General features: G+C 46.6%; 1 protein-coding gene across 3 annotated transcripts in view; it reads left to right on the forward strand.

The window, feature by feature from the left end:
- The window catches only part of RABGAP1 (RAB GTPase activating protein 1), a 100,171-nt gene that overhangs the window by 3,111 nt on the left and 73,461 nt on the right, over positions 1-23,599 (forward strand). The window contains exon 2 of one of the 3 annotated variants that reach the window (XM_082208850.1): positions 16,093-16,293. The exons of 1 other annotated variant lie outside the window; for it this stretch is intronic. In XM_082208850.1, coding sequence (XP_082064976.1) covers positions 16,144-16,293 — 150 coding nt within the window. In that variant the 5' untranslated portion in view covers positions 16,093-16,143. Of the gene's footprint in view, positions 1-16,092; positions 16,294-23,298; positions 23,323-23,599 lie in introns of those variants that run through there. One more of the 3 variants, XM_082208852.1, reaches the window with a different exon arrangement.

Below are 23,599 nucleotides of genomic sequence, written 5' to 3' on the forward strand. Positions count from 1 at the left end.
TAGATGTCAACATCTATGGTATTATAAAAAATTCCTTCCAGTAGCACCTTAAAGACCAACTAAGTTAGTTCTTGGTATGAGCTTTTGTGTGCATGCACACTTCTTCAGATACACATGTGTGCATGCACACGAAAGCTCATACCAAGAACTAACTTAGTTGGTCTTTAAGGTGCTACTGGAAGGAATTTTTTTATTTTGACTATGGCAGACCAACACGGCTACCTATCTGTAACTGGATCTATGGTATTGTCTGCCAACCTTGTATCCTCCACATGTTTTGGATTGCAATTCCCATCAGTCCCAGTCATTGTGGCCATGCTGGCTGGGACTGAAGCGAGTTACAGCCCAAAACATCTGGAGGGCAGCAGGTTGACAAAGACTGGCCTGTGTAGTCTGGTTTCATGCCCCACTCCTCTCTGTTTCCTGGCCCTTCTCCTTTCAGCTACATGGGAGTCCATAAAATTTATCTGAAGGTGTTTTAGAGCTGATCTGCTTCAAATGGAACAACACCATGATGGTAGCCAGGTCTCTGGGATGAAGCACTCATGCTTGCTTCTATAGTTTCTGTAGGGTGTTCGCTTACAAAGCTAGGATGGGGTGGAGAGGGGTGTGTGTGTGTGTTGCTGGGCTGTTGACAATCCGATTGCTGTAGGAGGGAGAAGTGAAGCTGCAAGGGTGTGTGCACCCCAGAAGTCCCTGGGCTGTGTTAGGAATACAAGTGTTAGGAATACAAAGGCTTTATCCATGCAAGTGTGTGTGAGGGGATAAACTTAGCCAGCACAAGATTAGTACTGGTTTGGCAACAATATTGTGTGGTTGGGGAAAGAACGAGGTTTTTCTGACTTTCACAAGAGGGAGTGGTGAAAAACAGTAAACTTGTTGTCTTTTATTCCTGTATATATCTGATTTGGCATTTGGTGTTTGTTTTAGAAAAAGTTTTAAGAGAGGAACTGAACCGGAATTAGAACAGTGCACATACACAAGACGCACACTGCAAAGGCGTGGGGGAGGGAGGGAGAATGAAAATAAGTTGACACCACAGCCATCTGCCTGCCACTGCCCCACCCCCTGAGGCATTTGCTATGCTGGCTTAGTTGGATGAGCATGTTATGCTTAGAATTACCTGATTGCAGGCTGTAACTCCTTTGATAAAGGGCAGGGAGTGTTTGTGTAGCTTGAGCACCAGCTTCTTGGTCCCACAATACAGTGTACATAACTAAGAGTGCTACAGCATAATACTGGAAAGAAATTGGTTGTGATGGCAGGGAGAGGCAGAACTCATGGACCACAATCCAGCCAAACCCAAGCACTTTAGACTTGCATTTTTTTTCAGTGGAGGAGTTAAGCACAATGACCAGTCTGTCCCCAGTGAGATCAAGGGGACATAAAAAGTGCTCAACTTTGGCCTTGTTATATGCCTGCCTGCCTGCCTGCTTGCTTGCTCACCCCCATTGCAAAATCTTTTTAAAAAGGGTGTGTTTAATGTGGTTTTCAAAGGTTAACAAAAGAACAGGGAAATTCTAGAATATTTGACATTTCACAATGGTTCAAGAAATTGCAAAAAACTAAAAACAGACTGTGCAACTAAAGAAGAATAAAAGGGAGGTTGGATATTTGGTCTTGTTTGTAGATGAAGTATGATAGCAAATGTGTATACACTGATGTGTCTCAGGAGCTCTATGTCTGTTGGTATGCATTGAAACTGATTGCTTTTTGAAGTTCATACAAAAGAAGGCTTTGACAATTTTCAGCATAGTCTGATGATCACTAATTCCTTAGACCACAGTTTCCCAAATTTGGGTTTCCAGCTGTTTTTGGACCACAACTCCCACCATCACTAGCTAGCAGGACCAACGGTCAGGGATGATGGGAACTGTAGTCCAAAAAGTCTGGGGACTGGAGTTTGGGAAGCTCTGCCTTAGATTATTGAAAGCTTCAACTGTGACCCAGAGTTTCTGAGAAGTAATTGGCATCCAGAGAATTACTATTTATTTATAATACTTGTATCCTGTTTTATAGCCTTGAGTGAAGGTTATAAAAAACAAATAAATGTAATGTAACGTTGCTTTCTCCTGATTTATGCCCCAGACAGTCTTCAGCAGTGTGTGTCAATGAAATTCAACACCAACCAGAGAATCCAAGGATTTGTCAAAATTTTTTAGGTCCATCTCTGGAGCGGAGCCTGTAGTTCATCATCAGTTTATTTGTATGCAGTTTTTCCACAGTGGACCTCAAAGTGGCTCACAACATACCAAATGAACAATAATTATAACTCAAAAAAACCCATTAAGAACAATTAGGGACAACTATAATATTAATGAACACAAAAAATCAAGCCATACAGAAGTGCTGTAAGTAACCTAACCTAATTTAGCATCTTAAAATTAAACAAGAAAGAACTTCAAGCTTTTCCTTCCCGGTGTTGTTGGGCTATAACTCCCACCTTCCTTGGGTAGCATACCTGTGGGGGTTGCAGTCCAAAATCACCTGGAGTCCACCAGGTTTGGAAAGGGTGCCATATATAGTGTGCATATATAGTTATATATATTGCTGTGTATTGAGTTATGTAGTGCTACAACCCTTCAGGACGTTGCGGTTCTCATTCCCTGCTGAAACCAAATGGAATCTTAGTAGTTGAACAGAATTGCAAGGTCTTCAGGACAGGGACCTATAATCTTTGTTGCACTCAAGCAGAGGTAGCCAGTTTGTTCCCTCCAGAAGTTGGTGGACTACATTTCTAATAATCCATGACTATTGGACATGCTGATAGGAGTTATGGTCCACAAAATCTGGAAGGTACCATTAGCCCTGCTATGCACGTATGTGGAACTGTCTAAATAAATGGCAACAATGATGATCACACACCCCTCTCCCACAGAAACTGCTTGTTTTATTGCCATATATGTAGGTTATATCCAAATATTGTCTCCCATGTATTTTTCTGCTTCTCAACATGAGTCTTAGAATACACATTAAGAAGAGAATGTCAAATTCTCTGGGATCTTTGACTGCCACCATGTTTGGCCACCATCTTCTGTTGCCGATGACACTGTTGTGGCCACGTAGCGACCCCCCCCCCAACAAAAAAAGTTGGAAGAGAGCCTAATAGTAGCACTTGGGCTACTTACTAATCCTCAAGATTTTAAGATTAAAGTCTAATTGGTCTGAATGCCCATATTTGTACTTAGTTTCCCATTGAGTCAGCCTTGTATTTATATGCTCCCTTTGAGACAGCACAGAGCTTTATACAGGTGGGTAAGTGGACTAGCAGAGGAAAGCTGAGATGTTAAGCCCCTCTTTACATCTAGCATGGCAAGCAAGAAGGCGAGAAGCCCCCCCCCCCCCCCGTTCTCCACATCCAGCAGAGAAATGCAGGAGGGATGTTCTCCCTTCTTGGGCAGTCTCTAGCCAGCTAGTAAATTAAATAAATATCTTGCCTATTATGAAGAGTATTTCAAGGTGGCTTACAGTAGAATCCATTGAAAATACAAAGATAAAATAATAAATCCAGCAGCGTTTCAAGACTCCGTTTAACTAGAATAGTTCTGACAAGTGGCTGGTATACTTGATAGCAAAGGCCTCAGTAAACACGTAAGTTTTCAGCATGTGCCAAAAACTGCATGATCGCTTATTGTTGTTGTTCACTTACAAGACTGGATAGGGAAATCCGAATTTCTCTCCTGGGTGGCTGAAGCATGCCATTTCCCCTTTCAAAATGACTTGCAAAGGTTCTGGGGGCTGAATTCTTAGCCCAGAATCTTTGTGTTTTTGTGGCTTCTCAGACTGAGTGGTGGATCCTCTTTCTTGTTCAGCAAGAAATCTTTATTCTCCAGCTGAAGGGTGATTGGGCAATGTGAAAAGCAAACTTTTATTTTTATTTTTTATTTAATAAAAAAAAGATGCTTTACTGCTTCTTTGGTGTGCCACTTTTCTCGGATAAAAATGAACAAAACTATCAGGGGATGATTAGCTGCTTGTGCTTAAAATGGTGCCCCTTCAGAGTTTGTGCGGCCCCACAAACCTCTGTGTGTAACAGAGCTCCTCAGACATGTCTGCTCTAGTCACTATTAGAGTCCGACAGTGGCTGTTTGCGGAAACGCCTCCAACAAAGAAGTTCCTTAACGGAAACACGTCTCCTGGACTCACGACGTGACAGCTTCCGACGAAGCATGGGTCTCCCTGCAGTTGCTTCTGACACCTCCCCACTATTTTCGCTGGACGTGTCTCTCACCCCTTTCTCTCCCCTGCTTCCTGCCTGCGTTGCTGCGTCTCTCTCAGTATTACTGAGATCCTCCTCCAGAGACCCCGCGCTCCCCCTGCTGGTCCCTGCTTTGGCTGTTGAGTCTCTCCCCGTCTCTGGGAGCCCTATCACCTCCTTTCCCTCTGATGTCAGTTCCCTGACATCCACCTCCCCTCCAGGGCCCCCTTCCCCCCCGCCCCCTCCCTCTCCTCTGGGCGGTGAGGAGCTGAAACCCCGAAACGAATCCTCTTCATCTTCAGACGTCTCGAACATTTCCCTCCATCGGTCTTCGTTCCGACTCGCTGAATCCTCCTCCACCTCGGAATCAGAGAACCCCTCCAACTCCTCTTCTTCGTCGGTGGTGGCGAAGTATTCCCTCCGGAACCTCGCCACTGGCTGGGGTTTACGAGGGAATCTCTGATGAAAAGTTTCAATTAGAACCTCGTCATCTACATCCTCTGCCCTGACCCAGGTGTTTTCCGACTCCGGTTCCCCTTCCCACATTACCAAATACTCTACTTGCTCTCCCTTCCACCTGGAATCTAGAATCTCCGCTACATGGTAGCTGTGTTCTTTTTCCTCCATCGCTGGTCCCCTATTGACCCTCCCCTCTCTGTCCCCTATATACGGTGACAGCAACGATCTGTGGAACACTGGGTGCAACTTCATGTGGTTCGGTAACCGGAGTCTGAAAGCCACTGGGTTGACCTGTTGCGTGACTTCAAATGGGCCCAGTCTTTTGGGTCTTAACTTCTTACAACCTCCTTTAAATGGTAACCCTTGGGTGGACAGCCACACCTGGTCTCCCACCCTAATGCTTTCCCCTTCCCTTCTGGTTTTGTCTGCCTGCCTCTTATATTCCTCCTTCGCCCGGTTTAAATTAAGTTGGAGTTGGCGATGGATCGCTTCCATTTCTTCAACGAACTGTTCTGCTGCTGGAACGCTCCAGTTCTCCCCCTCCCCCCCTGGGAAGGCTCGGGGATGACACCCGTGATTGGCCAAAAAAGGGCTCATCCCCGTGGACACGTTCTCTGCATTGTTGTAAGCAAATTCTGCCAACGCCAGCTTCTCCACCCAATCATTCTCTCTGTCATTAACATAACACCTCAAATATTGCTGGAGGACACCATTAGCTCTTTCCGCCTGCCCGTTGGTTTCTGGATGACGGGCAGTAGAGAAATTAACCTCTACATGCAGTAAGCTCATGAGCTTCCTCCAGAACCTGGAAGTAAATTGTTTCCCTCGGTCCGAAACCACCCTCAAGGGGGCGCCATGCAACCTAAACACATTTTCCACAAACAATTTGGCGGTTTCTTCTGCTGTGACCGCATGTGAGCAGGCTATAAAGTGGGCCATCTTGGTTAACAGATCTACCACCACCATAATGGCTGTTTTCCCTTTGGACCTGGGCAGATCAGTCATGAAATCTATTGCCACTGCCTCCCACGGTCTTTCCGGCGTGGGTAGTGGTTCTAATAAACCTGCCGGCGCCCGCCTCTCCCCCTTGGCTCGTTGGCATCGGTCACACCCTCTCACATACTCCCGTACATCTTCCCTAACCTTGGGCCACCAGAATTCCCTGGTAACCAGCCACATGGTTTTGTGTTGCCCAAAATGCCCTGCTGTGGGGTTATCGTGCAGTTGCTTGAGTACCTTTTCCCTCAATTCCCCTTCAGGTATGTATAACGCTCCCTTGTAGTACAACGCCCCATTTCTCTCCTCAAAACCCCCGGGTTTGTCTCCCTCCCTCCTAAGACTCCTGAGTTTGTCCTGGGCGTATTCATCCTGCCCCGTTCCCTCTACCAGTTCCCTTTGCCCCACCAATGCCGCCCCACACACCCAGCGGTCCTCGGGAATGACATGGGTCTCTTCGGGTGCACCCTCTCCCTCCAAATATTCAGGTTTGCGTGAGAGAGCGTCCGCCCTAACGTTCTCCGGGCCTGGTACGTAACAAATCTCAAAGTTAAATTTGGAAAACTCCTGGGCCCATCTCAACTGCCGTTGGTTGAGCACTCGCGCAGTTCTCCAATACTCTAGATTCTTATGGTCCGTGCACACTTGCACCTTCTGTTGTGCACCAATTAGTAGGTGCCTCCATCTCCGGAAGGCCTCATAAATTGCAAGAAGTTCCCGGTCGTACACCGTGTAGTTCCTCTCAGACTTGTTCAGCTTTCGCGAAAAGAAGGCACACGGTCGCCACTCTGACCCCTCCTTCCCCGGCTGCAGAAGAAGCACCGCCCCTATGGCTCTGTCCGACGCGTCTGTTTCGACCCTCAGCTTTTTTTGTAAATCCACATGTAGAAGTTGTTCGTCAGAGGCGAAGGCCCTTTTCAGTTCCTCAAACGCTCGCTCCGCCTCCCCCGTCCAAACAAACTTCTTTTTGCTGCTGAGACAGTCCGTGATGGGCGCCGTCAGGTGGGCGAAGTTTCGGATGAACTTACGATAAAAGTTTCCAAACCCTAGGAACCTCTGCACATCCTTCTTGGTCTTGGGTGTTTTCCATTCCAGCACCGCTTGAACCTTGCCGGGGTCCATGGCCAACCCCTTATCTGACAAGCGGTACCCCAGGAATTCCACCTCCTTGGTATGAAACTGACACTTCTCCAGTTTCACCCACAGTCTGTTGGCTTGCAGCCTGCTCAACACTTCTCTGACGTCTCTCACATGTTGCTCCTCATTCTCCGAATACACCAACACGTCATCTAAGAAGGCCACGCAATTCTTGTAGAGCAAAGGCCCCAGTACGTGGTTCATGAAAGCTTGAAAACACGCGGAGCCTGTTTGTAATCCAAAAGGCATAACTAAGTATTCAAATGCCCCCAAAGGGGTGAACATGGTGGTCTTCCATTCATCCCCTTTCCTTATACGTATCAGGTTGTACGCCCCCCTTAGGTCCAGCTTTGTAAAAATCTTTCCCTTCCGCACCCTGGTCAAAATATCATCAATCCTGGGCATAGGAAAAGCCGCCGGCTCGGTCACTGCATTTAAGGCCCGAAAGTCACATACCAGCCTCGGCTTGTCCGTGTGTTTTTTGTCCACAAAAAACACTGGGCTACCCCCCGCCGCCTTGGACTCTCTGATGAAGCCTCTCTTCAGGTTCTTGTCAATGAACGCTCGCAACTCCTGCATTTCCCTGTCTGACATGGCATACAACTTGCCTACAGGAAGCTGTGCTCCGGGGAGTAAATTGATCTGGCAATCAAAGGGTCTATGCGGAGGTAGTTGGTCAGCTTCCTTCTCGCTGAACACGTCGCTGAGATCAGCATACTGTGGTGGCACCTTCCCCTTCTCCATTACTTCAGTCCCTGCCAGGGTGGCTTGGGCCCCTGCTGACCCCTTTTCCCCCCTGCAGTGTTCTAAGCAATGTGCGGAACCGAAGGAAACCACTCTTTGATGCCAGCCCACCAGCGGATCATGTAGGGCTAGCCAGCTCATTCCCAAAATAATGGGAGCACCTCCCAAGGTGGCCACATTAAACGCTATCAGTTCTGTGTGCCTTGCCACCCTCATTATCATTGGGATGGTCTGCAAGCTGACTCCTCCTCCCAACAGTTCCCTGCCATCGATCGTGGTCACCTGCAGGGGGTTGCTTAAAGGGATAGTCTGTATCTGGTGTTCAGCAGCAAACTCCTTGCTCATAAAATTGCAGGAGCTGCCTGAGTCCAACAGTGCCTTTATTTTTAGGGGGTGTCCATTTTGCAGCTCTAGCGACACTTCAATCACTAGAGCAGGTCGAGGAGCTTCTGGCACTGGCACTTGGGGAAGGGGCACTTTCACTGCTCTTTGACCTGGCTGCAGTGCCCTGATGGCAACCAGGCGTTGGCTTTTACCTGCTCCGTTTCTCCCTGCTCTTCCCCCTCAACAGCTCCCACCATTCCTTGCCATTCCTTCCTCTGGGGGCAGACTCTGGCAAAGTGGCCTGGCTGTTGGCAGAGATAGCATTTCCGGGCTCCCTTTCCCTCCTTCTTCGCCCCCTCACTGGGCTTTGAAACTGCGCGCGCGCGGGCTGTTCCGATTTCCATCGGCTCTGCCGGCGGGAAAGCTGGCTCAGGAATGTCTGGAATGCGTAACTCCTTCCAACGTTCCCCTCTCCCTTCCCGCCTCTCCAAGGCTCTTGCCTCCTGGCGCGCTCCAATGGTCAGCGCAGATTTGGTCAGCTGATCCATAGACACCGCCCTGGGGCTCCTGGCCAGCTCGTCTTTCACAGCTGAAGAAAGACCTTCTTCAAATAGCATCTGAATGGGTGCTGCCGATAAATCCCACCCCAATCTGTGAATCAGCATGGTAAATTCAGTCCAGTACTCACGGACAGATCTGCTTCCCTGCTTGCAAGCCATTAACTGTCTGCGCACCGCCCCTTCCTCAATGTCGCTGGAAAACATGATATCCATTGCACGAAAGAATTTCATAGTGTCCTTTAGGATATCGTTGTGCGTTGCCATCAGGGGTCGAACCCAGTCTCGCGCGCCCTTCTCAAGATGCCCAATTACAAAAGCAACTCGAGATTCCTCATCAGGGAACTCATCAAACTGGACATTCAGGGCATATTGCATTTCAGTCCTAAAGGCATGGTAATCCTTGGGGTCCCCCCCAAACTTCTGCACCAATCCTGGTACCTTTCTGGGGAACTGAGTGGTTCTCCCCTTCTTGTCTGCATCTTGAGCCCTCCTCTCCTCGAGCCTCGCCGTCTGCAGCGCCAGTTGGACCTCCAATGCTCGGCATCTTTCTTCCAAGCTTGGATCAGCTCCTCCCCCTGCTACTCCGGCTCCGGCTGGGTCGCTCATGATGCTTTCTCCTGCACAGGCAGCGTACAGAGACTGTCGGACTGCTATCAGGGGATGATTAGCTGCTTGTGCTTAAAATGGTGCCCCTTCAGAGTTTGTGCGGCCCCACAAACCTCTGTGTGTAACAGAGCTCCTCAGACATGTCTGCTCTAGTCACTATTAGAGTCCGACAGTGGCTGTTTGCGGAAACGCCTCCAACAAAGAAGTTCCTTAACGGAAACACGTCTCCTGGACTCACGACGTGACAGCTTCCGACGAAGCATGGGTCTCCCTGCAGTTGCTTCTGACACCTCCCCACTATTTTCGCTGGACGTGTCTCTCACCCCTTTCTCTCCCCTGCTTCCTGCCTGCGTTGCTGCGTCTCTCTCAGTATTACTGAGATCCTCCTCCAGAGACCCCGCGCTCCCCCTGCTGGTCCCTGCTTTGGCTGTTGAGTCTCTCCCCGTCTCTGGGAGCCCTATCACCTCCTTTCCCTCTGATGTCAGTTCCCTGACAAAAACTATTGTGCTGATTACGCACATTGAAGGATGGCTGCAACTGTGCTGGGTCAGACTTTACTGCTGGGCTGAAGAGGCATTGTATTTCTCTGGTATATGCAGAAAATGTTAGACCTACCTTTGAAGCTGAAGTTTATTGGTATTGGCACAGAAGATGACCTGTCCCAAAGATGGTGTAACTACCTGTGGAAACAATGGCCTGTCTTGCCAGCTGTTGAGAAAATAAACTTGTTGAGGGAGAGAGCCTTAGTGGGCCAAATGCTGTCTGTCCTTTTGTATTCTCCCTTTAAAGGAGGACTCAGAAAAATCTTTGAATCAAGATCTCTGGCCTGGGTTTTAATAGATGGAATGCTATTGTTGGATATTGTACCTTCTGACAGATTGCTGGTCCTGCCAATGTGGTATATCTCAAATTGTCAAGGAACCGGTTTTTATTCCTCCTTTACGTAGCTGCTGAAATCAGAAAATATGCCTGGGGAGAGGAATTAAAAACCTCAAAAGCAGGAACTTTTGGAGAAGGCAGCGTTCCATAGTCTTATCTGGCTGGCTGCTTCTGGCTGCTTGCTTCTTCTGTGGTCTCCAAAGAGCCTGGGAGAAATCCCAAGCTTCAAGGGGTATAAAAATAATTTGGTATCACCAGCTTCTTCTTGCTGATGCAGTGCTATGAAATCTAGACCTCTGTTATTTATTGGAAGGAGCACAGGAAGGGTGTTTTTCTTGAGAAGCCCTCCTTTCTTTGGGGTGCAGCTATTTGAGGGTGCAAGATCGTGTGGGTGGATGTTTGCCCTAGTTTTGAACTTGGGTCAGCCTCCAGAAATTATTCTGAGGAACAACTGCTGTATTTGGTTTAGCTCTCTTGGTTTGGATTAGCTGCAAGTCTGTTATCAGTAAGGTAGCTGGAGTGTTGAGTACAGTGGTACCTCGGGATGCGAATGGGATCCGTTCCAGAGTCCCGTTCGCATCCTGAAGCGAACGTAAGAAGTGACGGTGCATCCGTGCGTGAGTTGCATTTTGCCATTTCCGTGCATGCACGTGACGTCATTTTGAGCGTTTGCGCATGCGCGAGCGGCGAGACCCGGAAGTAACGTGCTTTGTTACCTCCAGGTTGCCGCGGAGCGCAACTCGAACACGCTCAACCTGAGGTATGACTGTACAGTAGTACCTCTGGTCACATACTTAATTCGTTCCGGAGGTCCGTTCTTAACCTGAAACTGTTCTTAACCTGAGGTACCACTTTAGCTAATGGGGCCTCCCGCTGCTGCTGCACCACCTCATCTTGAGGTAAAGTTCTTAACCTAAAGTACTGTTTCTGGGTTAGCGGAGTCTGTAACCTGAAGCGTCTGTAACTCGTGGTACCACTGTACTCCTGGCCCCTCCCTGTCTCGGGCAGGAGCAAAATGAAAAGGCGAATACATTTAGCTTGCTGAATTGGACTATTCTTGGGGCAAGGTTTGTATATGAATGTGTGCCTTATATATGCATGCACACACATGGAAATGAAGCTTTTATTTGGCCAGCAGCAAGGCATGACCCTGGCTACTTCACTTTCCCATTTGATTCATGTATGTGAATAAAGGACAAGTGGATTTTCTCTGTCCAAGGAGGAAAATGTAGTTAAATGTTAAAACACCTGAAATCTGGAGTCCCTCCCAACCCTTAGCTCTCTGAGTGATCTGGAAATACCATAACTTGTTTATATCTTCTTAGGAAGAGACATGGCAATTGTCTCTTGCAAGTTTTTTTTCCTTACTAAATTTGTCTTGGGCTGCATCTGTGATTGTGCCAAACTCCACTTTTCTGGGAGGTCTGAAGTTATCTGAATTATTTGGCGTATACTCTTGTAGTCTTGCTTAAAATCTCATTTTCACATTCCTCTGGGAGTCAGAGTGGGAGTCAGCTTTCTAAGTGTTGCAGAAATACTGTGATGATTTTTAATACGTATGCATGGGATGCAAAGTGTGCTGAGCCGTGGAAGTAGCTGCAGTGAAAAATCATGCCCATTTCTGAGTTCCTAGATAATGAAACCAGAGGTTTGTGAAGTGGATGAATCCCAGGTGAGGCCACAGCAGGAAGAAGTTCTTTGAAAAGAGAGAGCCTAGGGTCCTGGATCTGGGCCTTCCTACTTGAAGGGAGCAATGGAGACAGCCTCCCCCAAACTGAGAAAGCCTTTCCCCCTCCCCACATGCCAGCTTAGTTTGCCCAATTTTCTTTAATTACTCCCTTCCCTCCTTTTTTGAATTTTTGCCTAAATGTGGAAGACGGCCAAGTCTGAAAGAGGCAGGAAGGAGCCGGTTGTGCCAGCTCAATTTTGTATTGGTTTTTTGAAGCGCTGCCTGCCTTATAATGTGTCAGCCAATTGATGCATCAATACACAGTGTATTGTCTGCATTGAACTGCAGCAGCAATTTCAAGCAGTGGATATTCCAAACTCTACCTGGAGGTGCTGGGGTGTGTGTGGTTAGGCCATTTGGCCTGTGGTGAAGGTGGAATGCTCAGGAGACCTTTTCACAACTCACTTCTTCCCTAGCTGCTGCAGAACGGCCCTGCAGTGCTGCCAGCTGGACCTTCCGACCCAGTGGTTGCTGTCACCACCAACCCCAAAAGCAAAGGAGGGAAACTGGGAACTGCCAATTAATTGTTAAATCCTGGGATGCTGGACCAGTGCAATTTACACAGAGTACAAGGCCCACTCTCCAGCCCTCTGCTTCTCCCTGAGAATAGGGTAAATTCCACTCTAGTCTTAGACTTCCAATAGTGTGGAACCCAATGCAGTCTAGGTGTGGTGTGGATATCTCTTATTAGAAATATCTCTTCTTAGAAATAACAGATAACGGAAAAGCAGGCAACAGGTCAAGCAGAATAATACACAATAAACTGTAGCTAATTTACTGCAACATGGTATTGCTAGTCCATTTAGCTGAGGATGGTGAAGCTTCCTGTTGGAAGCCCTGGACTGGATTCCCATCAGCGAGATTAGGAACAAAATGCAATGGCAACTCGGCCTTTAAAGGTTCCCCTGCAGCTGGAGGCCATGTCTTCTGGCTCATTCTGATCAGTGAAAGCCAGAGTCAATCAGGTAGATCACATCTCCCAAGCAGCCCTTCTGAGCACTCTTCTGCCTTTGATAAAGCTGGAGGGAGACACATGATAACTAGGGATGGGCGATGTAGCAATACATTGTCCAAAATTGGTTTGAAGTCCACATTGTGATAACAGTTTCATAATACCTCGTGTTGCGTTTGCTTCAGGCTGAGCGTTTTCAGGTTGTGTCCCGCGGTGACCCGGAAGTACTGGAAAGGGTTACTTCTGGGTTTCACCACTTGCACATGCGCAGACGCGCAAAATGACATCACGTGCATGCGCAGAAGCAGCCAATCGCCAGACATGCAGATGCAGGTTGCATTCTGCTCATGTTGCGAACGGGCATCCGGAATGGATCCTGTTCGCAACCATAGGTACCACTGTATTCAACTTGGAGATATATCGTAAAAAAATGTGATGTGGGATAAAGGGTGAAGCTGGTCATCACTCCTCTCATTATTCCTGCCGCCCCTGTTGCTCTGTACTATAACAAAACAGTTGTAAAAACATGTTAAATGTAAATAAAAATGTATCGGGGGTTTACACCCCTATGTAGTAGCAGTTGTCAGGACATTACCCTGTTCACTTCTACCTAGTTCCACCCTTATTTCAGACGTTGTGCCATATTGGTATATCACAATGCTTAGCTGCTGATGTATCACAGTGTTGACCCAGCGTAGAGAAGTGGTGGGGCAGGGGACCGGGGTCCTGCGTCACATGGCCCATCTAGCTCAGTGCTGTTTACTTTCCAGGGCCTTGGGCGGAGTGCCATTCCAGTGCCACGTTATTGGGTCATTCAGCTTGGGGGTGGGAAGCACTTTTCAGCTTGAGGACCTTAGTTCCTCATTGGAGAAACTTCTGAACAAGCCACGCCAGTGGTGGCCAGTGGCCAGAGGCAAATATTTGGTGTATCAATAGATGTGAATCCTAACCTTGTATTACTATCATTATTAAAATTTGTATACTGCCCAACATCCATAGATTTCAGGGTGGTTCACAACATAAAATTACAATATAAAAAACACAAAAGACAGAAATCATTATCATCATCATACTCCGCCCATCTGGCTGTGTTTTCCGAGCTACTCTGGATGGCTTCAAGCAAAATACAGTGGTACCTTGGTTTTAGAACAGCTTAGTTTATGAACTCCTGCCAATCTAGCAGTTCGAAAGCACGTCAAAATGCAAGTAGATAAATAGGTGCCGCTCCGGCGGGAAGGTAAAGGGCGTTTCCGTGCGCTGCTCTGGTTCTCCAGAAGCGGCTTTGTCATTCTGGCCGCATGTCCTGGAAGCTGTCTGCAGACAAACACCGGCTCCCTCGGCCTATAGAGTGAGATGAGCGCACAACCCCAGAGTCGGTCACGACTGGACCTAATGGTCAAGGGTACCTTTACCTTAGTTTATGAACAACTTGGAAATAGAACGCTGCAAACCCGGAAGTAGATGTTCTGGTTTGTGAACTTCGCCTTGGAAGCTGAACATGTTCAGCTTCCTGTTGAGTGTGTTCCATTTGTAAACTGAGTCCCCCGCTGCTAATCAGAGGCTTCCTGTTGAGTCTCTCGGCTGTTGAGTCCTGAGCCACCCACACAACATAGAGGTGATATTTGGAGCTTTTGTTTTTGCTATTTTTTTCGTTTTTGTTTGTGTGGCTTTTTCGTTTTTGTGACTGTGACTTGTTCTTCGTTTTATGGGACTAACTTGTGACTGTGGCTTGTGACTTCGTTTTTGTGACTTGTTTTGGTCACTGTGCGGGAACCCAGTTCAGCTACTGATTGATTGATTGTGTGACTGCAGAAATGGATAAAAGCCCCTGTCTTATTTATTTTATAGTACAGTACTTTGATTATTGCTTTCATTTTATGGATCAGTGGTCTCGTTAGATAGTAAAATTCATGTTAAATTGCTGTTTTAGGGGTTGTTTTTAAAAGTCTGGAATGGATTAATCCATTTTGCATTACTTTCTATGGGAAAGCGCACCTTGGTTTTGGAACACTTTGGTTTTGGAACAGAATTCCAGAACGGATTAAGTTTGGGAACCAAGGTACCACTGTATAAAAACATAATAAAACATCAAACATTAAAAACTTCCTGATACAAGGCTGCCTTCAAATGTCTTCTAAAAATTTTGTTGTTTATATGTTTGACACCTGAAGGGAGGGTGTTCCACAGGGAGGGGGTCCACTGCCGAGAAGGCCCTCTGCCTGCTTCCCTGTAACTCTTGCAGTGAGGGATAAATAAATAAAAATAGGAACAAAAACCAAAAATCCTCCCTCCCACAACACATTTAAAAGGGCATCAAATGCCAATCAGCCAAAGGCCTTATTGAAGAGGAATGTTTTTGTCTGGTGCCTAAAGGTGTATAATGAATCCTCCAGCCAAACCTCCCTGGGGAGAGCATTCCATAAATGGGGGGCCACTGCAGAAAAGGCCCATTCTTGTGTTGCTGCCCCACCGGTCTTGTGGCTATGTTTTCAATCAAACAAAAGCCAGCGGTTTCTACACACGCCCTGAGCGCCTCTTCTCACCCACCATCCATGCAAGCAAGAGGTTGCATTCTAGCCAAGGAAAGGGAAGAGGGCATGGAGGTGGGCCAGTGAGGGGTGTGGCCTGCAGCAAGTCCTGAGGGCTACTTGGGGCTTATTGGTCTGAAGTTCCTCTGATATAGACGAATATGCCAGTAATCTAACCTGGGACTTTTTGCATGGAGTGCGTTATTCCAGGGAGCTGAATTCCATCTCTAGCATGAGGATGAATGGTGCCATTTCTCTTTTAGCAAGCAGAATGGCGGGGGCAACTTGGGAATGTGCTTTATTAAAAACCCATGTGGAGGTTGGGACAGTGAAGTGGGTGACATCAGCTCTGTCTTGATTTCAGCACTGTAACTAAAGATAAGGAAAGGCCTTGTGGGTTGCATAACTCTCCCCTCTTCCCCCTTGGAAGATCTGTGTCAGTGCCTTGTGCTGAAATGATGAGATGTGCCAACCTCTGCCCCAGTTCCTGCTTCAGGGGCCATTTCTTAAGGTTTAGGGCAGTAGTGGGGAAGTTGTGGGCCCTTCAGATGTTCACCAGCCCCACTCAGCATGGTCCAGTGGGAAGGGATGATGGGAGTGGTGAGCCAACAACATCTGGAGGGCCATCGGTTTTCCACCCCTGGTTTGTGGCATTTTGCTGTATTTTTAAACCACATAAAATAATAGAAAATATCCGAACAGTTTACTGTAAAAATACTCCAACAATAAAAAGGAAATAGTATTTAATGTAATTATTTTAACTTGGATAAAAACATGCTGTTTGCTGCTTTGGGGGCCTTTTTGGCTGAAAAAGTGGTGTATAAATAAACTGTAGCGATAAGTGGTGACTTGGCCCAACAGCATCTTGAGGTGTGCGGGTTCTTAACACTGTGCGGCTGTGCAGAATTTAAGAACATCTCAAGGCATGACTTTCTAGGAGTAGCTTAGTAATAAACATACTTATTTTATTTGTTTTTCAGGTACTTGTAATACAAGCCCATCCATGAGTCCAGCTTCCTTTTTTTAAAGTCATGGATGACAAGGCCTCTGTTGGAAAAATCAGTGTGTCTTCAGACTCGGTATCCACTCTTAACAGCGAAGATTTTGTCTTGATTTCCAGGCAAGGGGATGAAACACCATCCACCAATAATGGTAGTGATGATGAAAAGACAGGCCTGAAGGTAAGAGCCTGCAGTTCAAGTCTGATCAGACAGTGATGGGAGTTCAGTATTGGGGGAATGGGGGAAGAAGGGAAGGTATATCTGCACATCCTGGTCACTCTCTTCCATTTGTCATCAGTTATTTGCTGGAACGGGCTTCTGCAATCCCAAATTAAATCGTTTTTTAATCTGAAACATTTTTACACCGCTCTTCAACTGAAAAGGGCTCCCAGGGTGGCTTGCAAAGATCAGTGATAAGACAAGTCTTTGCCTTCAGACTTGCAGTATAAAAGGCATGATACAAAATGAAAAACATTTGGGAAGGAGGAGGAGGAGGAGGAAAGCAAACCTGGGCATTAGGTGAGTGCTAAGTACTTTGTAGGACGCGGGTGGCGCTGTTAGGACGCGGGTGGCGCTGTTAGGACGCGGGTGGCGCTGTTAGGACGCGGGTGGCGCTGTGGGCTAAAGCCTCAACGCCTAGGGCTTGCCGATCGAAAGGTCGGCGGTTCGAATCCCCGCGGCGGGGTGCGCTCCCGCTGCTCGGTCCCAGCGCCTGCCCACCTAGCAGTTCGAAAGCACCCCCGGGTGCAAGTAGATAAATAGGTACCGCTTACCAGCGGGAAGGTAAACGGCGTTCCGTGTGCGGCTCTGGCTCGCCAGAGCAGCGATGTCACGCTGGCCACGTGACCCGGAAGTGTCCCCGGACAGCGCTGGCCCCCGGCCAATAAATGTGAGATGGGCGCACAAACCCCACAGTCTGTCAAGACTGGCCCGTTCGGGCAGGGGTACCTTTACCTTTTTAAGTACTTTGTAACTAAGATCTATTGCCAGGCTGGATAACTTTTCAGTCAAAGTGCTTCATTTCCTTGTGGGCACAGTGGTGATGGGCAGAACAAAAACCAGACACTGCCAGAGGTCAGTAGGTTATATTCCATCCATTCAGAAACCAGAGGTTTGTATGTGCGCACGTACCCTCTCACACCTTATCACTCCATCTAGGCAAGCAAGAGAGATTATCACAGCTGAAGCACACATTCCATCCAGATGAAAGCATTTGAGGAAGGCAAGTGAGGAGTGCAGCCTGGGAATGAAGTATGGCCTGCTCACATGAATCAGTTCCTCTTTTAGGTATAGGTACCTGCAGTGGCTCTCTCTAGAGCACTGCTTCTGCCTTCTCCCCATTTAAATTTCTTGGCTTGGCTGCTGCTTCTGACCATATTCTTTAACTGTGCACTGAACCATACCAGGGAAGGGGTGCTGAGTGGTTGGGGAGTGTTGTCCCAGTGCCACAGATCATGAGTGTCCAGAATTCTTCCGTGTTGTTGTTCCAGTATTTGAACTGTGTTTATTAAATGTTTGGTTGATTACGTGGTGTGGCTGATAAAGCCAAGCTTGCAGCCTACATGATTTAGTGCAGATTGTTTCAATGTGATGTGGTTTGTTGGGAGCCCCGGCAACACTGAGCTTGGTGCAAGACACTGAATGATTTCCTCCAGCCCAGTGCCTGGATGCTTCCTGTTTCTCCAATTAGTTTACATCTGCTCCAGAGTCTAAAGAATAGGCTTCTTCCCAAAGGTATTGTGTTCCCTGTTTAAAAAGTAGGGGCCTGGCCCAGCTCTGCTCTTGAGCAGGCTTTTGAAAAACAATTCGAGGTCACAGTAATTACCAAACGGAATTATCTAATCTGGAACTCCACACTGTGTTACATTAGAGTGTTTATCACAGGCCAAGGTTAGATACAGTGCTTAATGACTTGGATGGCTTTGAACCTTATCTTGCTTCTTGTCTTGGCTGTGGTATTTGAGTGAGTTTGTTGTGTTTGAGTGATTGCTGTCTGGATGTTGAAGGGAAGCAGGGCAGCCTCAGCTGAGTGTGGGGGAAGCCCAAGCCACGTGGAGCCTGTTAGGTTTCCTCTCATAGTTTTGGCCTCTCTTACTTCACTGAAGAAGTGCATAACTGTGCATTGAAAGAAGGCTCTCCATGCTGGGCAGAGAGAAAACATGCCCTGAAATACAGTGTGAGTGTTGAAAAATAGTGATGTGGGTTTTCTGGGGCGGGGGTTGGATTGTATGCAGGGGGAGGGGGAATCTGTGCAAATTAGGTTAATTTGCATTGGAAAATTGTCAACTTGCCTTGGAAGACTTTCTGATGCCATACAGTGATGTAGTTTAGCATATTTATTTCACTTGTATTTAGCAAATGAGTATCCTGTGGTGTTTTTTTTTGTCCCAATACACCATAAATATTTGACCTGAAATGCTTTGAAACTTCTAAGCATGCCTAATACAGTGGTGCCTCGGGTTAAGTACTTAATTCATTCCGGAGGTCCGTACTTAACCTGAAACTGTTCTTAACCTGAAGCACCACTTTAGCTAATGGGGCCTCCTGCTGCTGCCGCGCTGCCGGAGCACTATTTCTGTTCTCATCCTGAAGCAAAGTTCTTAACCTGAAGCACTATTTCTGGGTTGGCGGAGTCTGTAACCTGAAACGTATGTTAACTGAAGTGTATGTAAGCTGAGGTACCACAGTGTTGGGTTTTCAGTTGGCATCCATTCATTCTTCTCAATGAACTTATGAAATATAAAATTTACCAGTGGCTTTTTTGGTGTACATGTAAACACATTTACTGCCGTCTCACCATTGGGAATGCTGTTGAACAAGGCTTGAGCTCTGATCATAAATGCTAGCACTGCCTTGAATGCTGCTCTTGACACTCACTTCCTATTGCCATGCCTCTTCCAAGGGAGTAATTATTACAGGGTGAGATTGGTTTTTATTTTTTACCTTCTTAAAGTTGTAGAGCCTGGAAAGAGCTTGCAATGCTCAAGCACAGCTAGAAATTCTAGGGCACATCCATGGCATGAGCTTACGCTGGTTCCACGGTTGTGGCTTCTCACTGGGAGGATGCGGAAGTTGCATTGCTGGAATGGGAGAGGTGGTGGGCTACCACAGAGCAAGGATGAGACCTGTGGTAAACAGTGGTCAAAACTGTGAATTTTAATTATTGACCACTATTGCAGGGGCTGAGCCCCATTTATGTTTGTGGTGCCCAGTTAAGAATTGCTATTAAAAATGTTATATTAACAATGTGTCACTGATTTGAACTATGTATTAGTTCATGTGTTTCGAAAAAATAAATGGAAAGGGTGACTGAATTATGTTGTGGCGTCTGTAACCTAGGTTTCAGGAGCCATCTGGTGAATATCTTATGTACCTGAGTTTCTAACACTGACAGCAGCTCTCCCCACATGTGATTCCTGGCAGCCAGTATTCAGAATCACACGGCCTCCTCCTTCAGTTTACTTGAGTGTGTGTTTGCACATGTTGGGGGCTGGGAGACCATTGCTCAGTCCCTGACAGCATCTCTGGTTAGGAGGGTTAGGATCTGCCTCGGAGCCTTGCGAGACCCTGCCTCTCACAATACTTTCCTAGGTGGTCAAGTAGTTGGTCTCTGTATGACGCAGCTTCCTACATTATGTGAGCAGTGATCGGGCTGGGAGGTGTCTGATTGAGCGCGCACATCTTTTAGCATGCGTTGTTCTGGGAGAGTCACTTCTGTGCTTGCTTTCGCCCCTCATTTGCCTACACGTTTGGAGGGGGGGTGTGCTAATCAGAGGTTGAAGTGAGTTGAAAGACTTGACAGCACCCGGCAAAATAAGGGACTCTTGCCAACATGCTTTGATCCTGGCACTAGTTGCTGGAAACCACAGGAGGGAAGAGTTGCTGGAAACCACAGGAGGGAAGAGTGCTACTGTGAGAACAGGATGCTGGACTAAAGGGGTCATTGTCCTGTTCCAGCAGGCCTCTTATGCTCTTGCGTTACCAGCAGTCCAGCTTTTCATACCATAGTGGGTTTCAAGAGTACTTCAACCCTGAACCCACAGGTGCACACAGCCAGGCATCATGTGAGTTTTGCAACTAGAGCAGGTCCAGTAGCGACCACATGGAGATCTTTGGATGCTAGGTTGGCAGCTGATATCTCCATCTGGCTAGCCTCTCCAGCTTTCTTAAGCAGGTAAGCAGAAGAGCTTATTTATTGCATTTATATCCCACCATATTCTGCAAGGAGTACATGGTTCACCCCCTCGTCAGTTAATTCGTACAACAACCCTGTGATGTGGGTTTAGAGGCTGTGACTAGCCCAAGGTCATGACTTGAGTGGGGATTTGATCTCCCAGGTCCTGGTCCGACATTCGATAACCCCTACACCTTGGTGGCTTCCTAGAGCATTTCTGCTAAGGGGCAGCTATATAGATTAAGTAGGTAAATAACTATGGAGAAAACAAAATGTCACTTAGAGAAGGATCCAGGGTGGATAAAAATCAATGATTTTTTAAAGAAAAATAAATCAGATCTTTTTATTTAAATCAGATTTTTTTAAAAAAATGCTTTTGGAGGAAAAATCTTTTTAAAGATAGTTTTCTATTTAAGTTACATTATAGTCCAAAGGCTATTCATCAGGAAATAAGGATTTGTTTAAGTTTCTCATGTGTGCTGAAACTAAGTTTTTTTAATTTTAAAAAAATTGTTTAACCACATCAGTTAACAAAGATGGATATGTATGCTTTACAGTACAGTATGTTACAGTATTGTCTTATTTAAATAAATGGTTTAAATTGTTATTAAGGAAATGATTATTTTTCTCATTCCAGTAAAGTACAGCGGAAAGGGTGTCCAAATGTAAACAGTTAACTTATTAAACCTCACTATAATTTCATAATTATTGGTCTATGTATTTCTAATAGTATAACCAAATCAGTAATTTTTGATATAACTGTAAAAACTACTCTGAAATTTTTTTATTCCCAAAATGAAACCTTCATCTGGTTGTAAATATTAAGATTATACTAGCAAGAATGAGTCTTTCTGTAAAAAAAATGATTTAAATCAAGTCTTACTGGCTAGTGATTTAAATCGTGATTTAAATAAATTTAATTTAAATCGAATCCACCCTGGAAGGATCCAAAATATTTTCCTTGAAGCTTGAATTTGTTTTATACTGGATTGTTTTATTTGATGTTTTAATATGTTGTAAACCACTTTGAGATTTTTCTTTAAAATATAAAGTGGTATATAAATGAAATGAATAATAATAATAATAATAATAACAACAACAACAACAACAACAACAACAACAACAATAACAATACATTTCACAGTTTAAAAAAGGTACCTAGACATTCTGCTGTGGTGACCGTAACTTAGGTTCAAGGTGCCATTTGGCAATTAGCTTATATGTCTGAGTTTCTAACTCTGGCTGCATATTGCCTTGCTGCATGTGGGGCTGGGGCAGAGGGTGCAAAGCCACCCCACCAACCCTTGTGCTGCCTTCCTAAAGCTGGATAAGCAAGGCTCTAGGCTTTGGGAAAGATGTATTAGGCTCTGGCAGGGTCCTAGAGCTCTCCCATCTCCTTCCCAAACCTGGGAAAGCCCTAACTTTGCTTTGGAAAGGAGACAGGAGGACTTTAAGACCCTGCCAGAGGTCTTCTCTCATACCTCACACCTTCTCAAAGCCCAGTGACTTGCTTGGATGTGAGGGTCACATGTTGCTTAGGTCCACCCAAAAGGTCCTGAGTTAGACGGAAGCAAGTTTGTTACCTATGGTGGGCCAAATTCCACTTCATCATTGGCAGCCAAAAACCCAAGAATGGGGCTGCAGTCACCTACAGTGTACATAGCAATGACTAACAACCTGGTTCCTGTAATGTTAATGGGTGATGATGAACCCGCTGGCTGGCATGCTGACGCACTCCTTGCTGCCCAATGTCTACTTGTATCCCTTCATATATTACACTGGGATGGGAATCTCCAGCCTTCCAGCTGTTGCTGGACAGAACTCCCAACATCCTTGACTATTGGCCATGCTATTAAGTCCTACTATATTTGTTTCTCTTGTTCTGGAAACCAGCAAGTCTCTCCAGCTAAAATGCCCCCTTTGCATATGGTCTTTTACGCAGTTAAATATCCTCAAAGATCTCCTTTCCCTCCTTTTGGATTTAGACTTTTTAAGGGCAGATTATTTGTGGATGCCTCTTCATTCTGTCTGCTGGAGTCTTCTCTGTGCACAGAAACCTAGGGAATAGCCTTCTACTACACTTAAAAGAAATGTCAGACTGAGTCAGACCATGGGGCGTTGGTCACCACTCAAGGGGTGGGGAACCTTAGGCCCAGGGCAGAATCCAGTCCTGACGGCTGCCAGGACCGTCTTCGCAGTTTCCACAGACCATGCCCCTCACTAGCCTTGCTTTGTATCCTCCTTGCGCTCTTTTGCCTGGCTGGAATTGGCCTTTGAACTGTGAGGAAGCCTCTAGCTTGCCTGGGTGGAGAGGTGTGTGCAAATCCCTAGCTGCTGCTGCTGCATGGTTGGAATGTAGCCTACATTTCAAAGGCAAGAGTCACATGCATTGCTCTGCCTGCGTTTGATTCTGGCTCCCAGAAGGTTCCCTATAAATGAAGTGCAGCCCTTGGGTTGAAAAAGATTCTGTTCCCCTCATCTCCCCTGTCCACAGTTTCCAGGATCTTGGGCAAAGGTCTATCCTCTCCACCTGCTTTCTGATTATTTTAACTGGTGATGCCAGGGACTCACAATGGCACCCTCTTTGGTACACAAAGCGACTGCTCTGCCTCTGAGCCTACAGCTTTTCTCCAAAGGCTCGTTCTCTTCTGATGCAAATTACAGGGCAAAGCTACCTGCTGTCTAATTTAGCTCAACAGGCTTAACCAGATTTCAGGCCATCTTGGTTTGTCCTTATACCGATACGTGAAAGACTTCCTTCCAAGTGGAGACAGTAATGTTCCATGTGGCTATGGCCTCGGTCGCATTGAATCTGTGAGCCAGGATTGGCCAGCTTTGTGGCTCTGGAGGTTGCCTCCTGTCCTGGAGATGGAAGTGAATGTGACTATGTGGCATCTCCACACCTACCATTTCGGTAGTTTACTCCCACGTTGATAGGGCAGGAAAACTCCTGTTTTGTGTACTGTTTGCACTTCCACTTCACTACTGGAGGCTTAAGTAACTGGTGTTCTTTGCTGGAAGGAAGCAGCCATCAGGTAAGTGAGGTGGAGAGTAGATGGAGGGGGGTGCTTTTAAAAGGTGGCTGTACCCAGTTATTTCTCCTGGGGAAGATGGGAGTGCTTGCATTCTGAATCATTTCCTTCAACTTCTCATTTGAACATCTTGGAGGAAGCAGCCATAAGATGCATCTGGCTACAAACTACCTCTGGCCAAGTGTCAGCTCTGTGACTCTCCCCTTTCAGTTTTCAGTGGAAGCTAGCTGGCTAGGAAGTGGCCAAGGTACACAGGGGGAGAGGGGTGTTTTTGGCCAGG

The sequence above is a fragment of the Podarcis vaucheri genome (genome assembly GCF_965113315.1).
Source record: "Podarcis vaucheri genome assembly, chromosome: Z".
In the NCBI taxonomy this organism is placed as follows: Eukaryota; Metazoa; Chordata; class Lepidosauria; order Squamata; family Lacertidae; genus Podarcis; species Podarcis vaucheri.